The 6,191-nt window shown below is 41.1% G+C and overlaps 1 protein-coding gene across 23 annotated transcripts in view; it reads right to left on the minus strand.

Moving 5' to 3' along the window:
- Positions 1-6,191, minus strand: part of eps8a (EGFR pathway substrate 8a, signaling adaptor) — a 73,034-nt gene that overhangs the window by 6,484 nt on the left and 60,359 nt on the right. For 17 of the 23 annotated variants that reach the window (XM_079622054.1, XM_079622067.1, XM_079622064.1 and 14 more), the window contains 2 exons: positions 815-955; positions 682-717 (listed from right to left, as the gene is read on the minus strand). In XM_079622054.1, coding sequence (XP_079478180.1) covers positions 682-717; positions 815-955 — 177 coding nt within the window. The remainder of the gene's footprint in view (positions 1-681; positions 718-814; positions 956-6,191) is intronic. The other 6 variants (XM_079622061.1, XM_079622058.1, XM_079622053.1 and 3 more) reach the window with 1 other exon arrangement.

The following is a 6,191-nucleotide window of genomic DNA, read 5'->3' on the forward strand; positions in this document are numbered from 1 at the left end:
TGATTGGTCAGATTCAGTCTCTCTAAGCTCCGCCTCTCTGAGAGCTGCTCTGCTGTGATTGGTCAGATTCAGTCTCTCTAAGCTCCGCCTCTCTGAGAGCTGCTCTGCTGTGATTGGTCAGATTCAGTCTCTCTAAGCTCCGCCTCTCTGAGAGCTGCGTGGGTTTCACCGTCTCAATCTCAGAGAACAGCGTCTTCTCGACACGAACAACACGAACCAAACTCTTCCAGTCTCAGATACACTACAGTGTTTGAGGGCGGGGCTAAGAGACGTTGATCAGCCAATCAGGACCAGAGGCGGCATTATGCTAATTAGTTACATGTGAGACTGGACTTACTGACTCGTTTCAGCAGTTTCTTCTTTTAGGAGACAATAACTCTATATGTCGAGTAACTTTACATTCACAAACGGCTCTATTACACACTGCATGAACGAGAATGTTTGGAAAAGCATAATGAGGCACTAATAGGAAAATTCATCGGCCGGCTCCGCCCACTTCCGGCTTCAAAAACGCTCTTCAGAAACCTACAGGTGACGTCACGCACACTACGCTCATATTATATACAGTCTATGGTACACACACACACACACACACACACACACACACACACACACGGGGAGATGAACTAACTAAACTAATGCAGGAAATCAAAACAAACTGAACACACACACACTCTTTACCTTAAACAACTCAAATTCCTTTTTTGGCATCATTAGCTTCAAGAAGAAGAGATGAACACAAACAATGATTGTATGATGGAGCCGAGCGAGGGGATGAAGGTCAGAGGTCAGAGGTCAGAGGGGAAGCTGGTACCTGTATGGTGTGGCTGTAGATGGGCTCGCCCCGGCCCGTCAGCTCCACCGCCCGGCTGAGCTCTAAGATGTTGTTCGGCACGTATCCCGAAGCGCCCGCGCCGTTACGCACCTTCCACCACTGCTTCCTGTCGTCCAGCACCTGACGACCAATCAGAACAACACGTCACAACACTTCCACCACTGCTTCCTGTCATCCAGAACCTGACGACCAATCAGAACAACACGTCACAACACTTCCACCACTGCTTCCTGTCGTCCAGAACCTGACGACCAATCAGAACAACACGTCACAACACTTCCACCACTGCTTCCTGTCATCCAGAACCTGACGACCAATCAGAACAACACGTCACAACACCGTACACGTGCACGGCTCGCTGACGTCACATGACTGTACCTCCACCACCTGTGTGTGCGTATGAGTTGCGTGTGTGAGTGAGTGAGTGTGTGTTTGAGAGTGTGTGTGTGTGTGTGTGTGTGAGTATGTGTGTGCGAGTGAGTGAATGTGTGTGTGAGTATGTGTGTGTGTGTGTGTGTGTGTGTGAGAGAGTTGCGTGTGTGTGTGAGTGAGTCAGACCGTACCTACACGTGTGTATGTGTGAGTTGGTGTATGTGTGTGTGTGTGTGTGTGTGTGTGTGTGTGTGAATCAGACCAACATGTGTGTGAGTTTGTGTGTGTGTGTATCAGTTGTGTGTGAGTTGCGTGTGTGTGTGTGTGTGTGTGTGTGTGTGTGTGAGTTGGTGTGTTTGTTGTGTATGTGAGTCGGTGTATGTATGTGTATGTGTGTGTGTGTGTGTATCAGACCAACACTGTACACGTGCACGGCTCGCTAACATCACACGTCACATGACGATTTGTGACCTCCACATGTGTGTGAGTTGGGTGTGAGTCGGTGTATGTATGTGTGTGTGTGTGTGTGTATCAGACTGTGTGTGTGTGTGTGTGTATCAGACAGTGTGTGTGTGTGTGTGTGTGTATCAGACTGTGTGTGTGTGTGTGTATCAGACTGTGTGTGTGTGTGTATCAGACTGTGTGTGTGTGTTGTGTGTGTGTATCAGACTGTGTGTGTGTGTGTATCAGACTGTGTGTGTGTGTGTGTGTGTATCAGACAGTGTGTGTGTGTTGTGTGTGTGTATCAGACTGTGTGTGTGTATCAGACTGTGTGTGTGTGTGTGTGCGTGTATCAGACTGTGTGTGTGTGTGTATCAGACTGTGTGTGTGTGTTGTGTGTGTGTATCAGACTGTGTGTGTGTGTGTATCAGACTGTGTGTGTGTGTTGTGTGTGTGTATCAGACTGTGTGTGTGTGTGTATCAGACTGTGTGTGTGTGTTGTGTGTGTGTATCAGACTGTGTGTGTGTGTGTGTATCAGACTGTGTGTGTGTGTGTGTGTATCAGACTGTGTGTGTGTGTGTGTGTGTATCAGACTGTGTGTGTGTGTGTGTGTGTATCAGACTGTGTGTGTGTGTGTGTGTGTGTGTGTATCAGACTGTGTGTGTGTGTGTGTGTGTGTGTGTGTGTATCAGACTGTGTGTGTGTGTGTGTATCAGACTGTGTGTGTGTGTGTGTGTGTGTGTATCAGACTGTGTGTGTGTGTGTGTGTGTGTGTGTGTGTATCAGACTGTGTGTGTGTGTGTGTGCGTCTTTGTGATTTATGAGGACATTTCATATGAATACACGCCACATTATAAGGACATTTTGGATTATAAGGACATGGCCGGTGTCCTCATAATTCGGGCAATGTAGAAGTGCTCCAATAGCTAGGGGGAGCTGAAATCCAAAATTTCTCCACATGTCTTTATAATTCACATAAACCTGAATTTGTGTATGACCTGTGTATCGGAAGTGCGCCTCTGTAGGCCGGACTTGGTACTGCGTCTCCTCATTAATTATTAATACGTGTGTATGCAATCGCGGGTTCCGATTGGCTGACCGTCAGAAAGTCTTCATAATGTCTGAATTTGTCAAACTCAAACCATGATGACAGAGATCTACGACAACGACGGTATTGGAGAAGATATTTTAAGTATAAAATAATAGCCACATGTTACATTTACTAAGTAAACAGCACCACTAAACCCTCTTCTCCCACCTGACCGAAGCCTTAACGTTATCTGTGGATGTCTGACGACGACGATATCACTCATCGCCTGTAAGGTAAGATTAATGATAAGCACAAAGCTAACGTTACTCTTTATGTTAAAATCTTTTTTAGTTTATAACGATTTAAACTATTAATGTTAATAAGACGATTGTGAAATTAAAGAGCAGGAACTGTTAATCAAGTTAGCTTTGGTGAAGCATGATTTATCTTTGTGTTCTGATGAAGCGAGATTAATTCATAATTTAGTGTTGATTTCAAATTTTTAGTCATTTGTTAGCAGTACAATCGGCAGCTTTATTGCTACTTATAAGTTAAAAAAAGATTACATACTAAGTAAACATTAGTGGAGTGATTATTTCGGGACAAAAAAAATACTATTAGCATATTAAGTAGGGTAAACGTACCCATTAAGCACACTAACGTTACTATCTTTGAGCTCAGATTATAAAAATAAAAAAATAATGTATTATCCTACTTGACGTCTTAACCAATTGATGTGTTTGTCACTACATAGTTTCTGTAATTTCAAGCAAATCAGACCATTACACACTGAGATATGGGTTTCCATGTGTTCTGTTCACACTGTCTGGCGACCATTTTGAAAGCTGTCTGAAAACTTTTACCAGAAGAGGAGTCCCTTAAATGTGATTGTTTTAAACGTTTAAGCCTTTATTTTGGGTTAGTATAACTACTTACTGCAAAATTAAGAGATTTAAAGGGTGCACTACAATGAAAATCACACAGCTTCAGTGTGACATCAATTAGAAAAAGTATTGTCAATAATAGTTGTTCATATTAAAATATGTATAAACTTAATACATTACCTTGATTATTTATTTAGCTAAATATTGTCCTTTAAATTTTATGTAATATTTATACATTTAAAATGGTCGCTGCTCCAATTAAAGGGTTAGTTCACCCAAAAATGAAAATAATGTCATTAATGACTCACCCTCATGTCGTTCTAAGCCCGTAAGACCTCCGTTCATCTTCGGAACACAGTTTAAGATATTTTAGATTTAGTCCGAGAGCTTTCTGTCCCTCCATTGAAGCTGTATATACAGTATACTGTCCATGTCCAGAAAGGTAATAAAAACATCATCACAGTAGTCCATGTGACATCAGTGGGTTAGTTAGAAGTTTTTGAAGCATCGAAAATACTTTTTGGTCCAAAAATAACACAAAATAAGACTTTATTCAGCATTGTATTCCCTCCCGGGTTTGTTGTCAATCGTTCACAGTTACGCTGATGGCGTAAGTCGCTGATGACGTGTTATCTGGTGCGCCCGAGCTTCATTTATAGACTGAGGGAAACGCACGCTGTAAAAGTGTCTCATCTGCGACATGCACATTTACGCACCATTAAAAAAATTATATCCACGCAAACAATGTAGAATAGCTTGAATATAGCGTGCGTCTCCCTCAGACTGTAAACGAAGCTCGGGCGCACCAGATAACACGTCATCAGCGTCTTCCGTCAGCAGCGTCACTGCGGAGTCCTGAACGCAGATTGACAACAGACCCGGGAGAGAATACAATGCGGAATAAAGTCTTATTTTGTGTTATTTTTGGACCAAAAAGTATTTTCGATGCTTCAAAAACTTCTAACTAACCCACTGATGTCACATGGACTACTTTGATGATGTTTTTATTACCTTTATGGACATGGACAGTATACTGTATATACAGTTTCAATGGAGGGACAGAAAGCTCTCGGACTAAATCTAAAATATCTTAAACTGTGTTCCGAAGATGAACGGAGGTCTTACGGGCTTAGAACGACATGAGGGTGAGTCATTAATGACATTATTTTCATTTTTGGGTGAACTAACCCTTTAAGCTCAGTGTGCTCCCTTTAAGCTCGTCCACATTGAACGTCTATGTAATTACTTCATAAACAGACTTTAAATATTAACTGATAGTTGTCACTTTAAGTTAATCTTCATAAAATAATTTATGACTTATTTTCACAGCCTTAAGATGGCAAAATCTAGACTGAACTTAAGTTTATGATAGTGTTGTCAATAGTACCGACTTCAGGGCGCTTACACAGATACACACAGGAGTGTTTGAAAGCAGGCGTCTATCAGCGGATTGGTTTATCAGTGGGGATCCGCTGATAGACGTCCTGCTTTCTAACACTCCTGTGTGTATCTGTGTAAGCGTTTGGTGAAGACAACCTGTTTTTGAAGCGTTGATCATTTTAGCCAATCACAGATCTGTTGAGCGTGTGAACACAATGGCCAATCAGAGGTGTTTAAGAATCCGTTCAACAGCGCTCAAAATGCTAGGGGGGAATTCTGGTATCATCACATTTTTTAAATTTCAGTACTGACTTGGTACTGAAGTCTGTACTTTTGACAATACTAGGGCTGTACTTTTGGGCATAACCCAAAGATGAAAGAGGCATGAGTAGCCTTCTATCTGTCCAGGAAGTTTGGAGTAGACAGGAAAGCTCTGACCCAGAGAGTAAAGGAGCACATCAGTGTTGATGCGCATCAAGGGCAGTGTGTTTAGTGCAGAGACAGAAAGGGAAATCTCAGGTTGTCTTCAGGTAGGCTTGGTAAAAGTTAGACAAACTGAACTGTTAAAAGAGAGCAATGTAGTATGGCAGGAGTCAGTTTATATAATAGGTACTGATCAGTGATATTAATATTTCTGGATATATGTGTGTGTGAATGTTTTCATTTAATTTCTTCTTTGTGTAGATCCTTTCCCAATGAGGCTGGGGATTAACCAGATCTAATTTTTTATATCTGATGCTTGACTCCGTACCTTCAAATAAAACTTGGTTGTTTAAAATAAACTAGAATTTTTAATAAAACAAGGTGATTAAGCTGAGAAATATCAAGTTGAGCTTATTGGCAACAGGGGTGTTGCTTAAAGGTTACAAAAACTTACCCATTAAGCACAGCCAGACTTGTTGCATTTAATGATGGACATCTTAATTAAAATGCTTTATTCATTTAAAATAAAATTAAATATGATTGTGTGAGAAATTAATATTTTATTTTTTACATAACTTCTTGTACTGAAACCAATATCTTGTGAACTAAAAATGTCTCAATGTAGCCTAGATTTTGGTGAGCTTAATTGGTACGTTTACCCTAGTTTATCACGTTATTGTTGTTTAAGATCACATTATTTTGCGAAATTTCGTAGTAGTGCTTCACGGCTTTAGCTGTTACTGTAATCCAATAATCTAATCTGAATGCTAACGTTACTGAAATAATTATTTGTGCATCCCTAAGAAATGTAACAGCTTCTGTAAC

Source organism: Phoxinus phoxinus (genome assembly GCF_949152265.1).
Source record: "Phoxinus phoxinus genome assembly, chromosome: 9".
Lineage (NCBI taxonomy): Eukaryota > Metazoa > Chordata > Actinopteri > Cypriniformes > Leuciscidae > Phoxinus > Phoxinus phoxinus.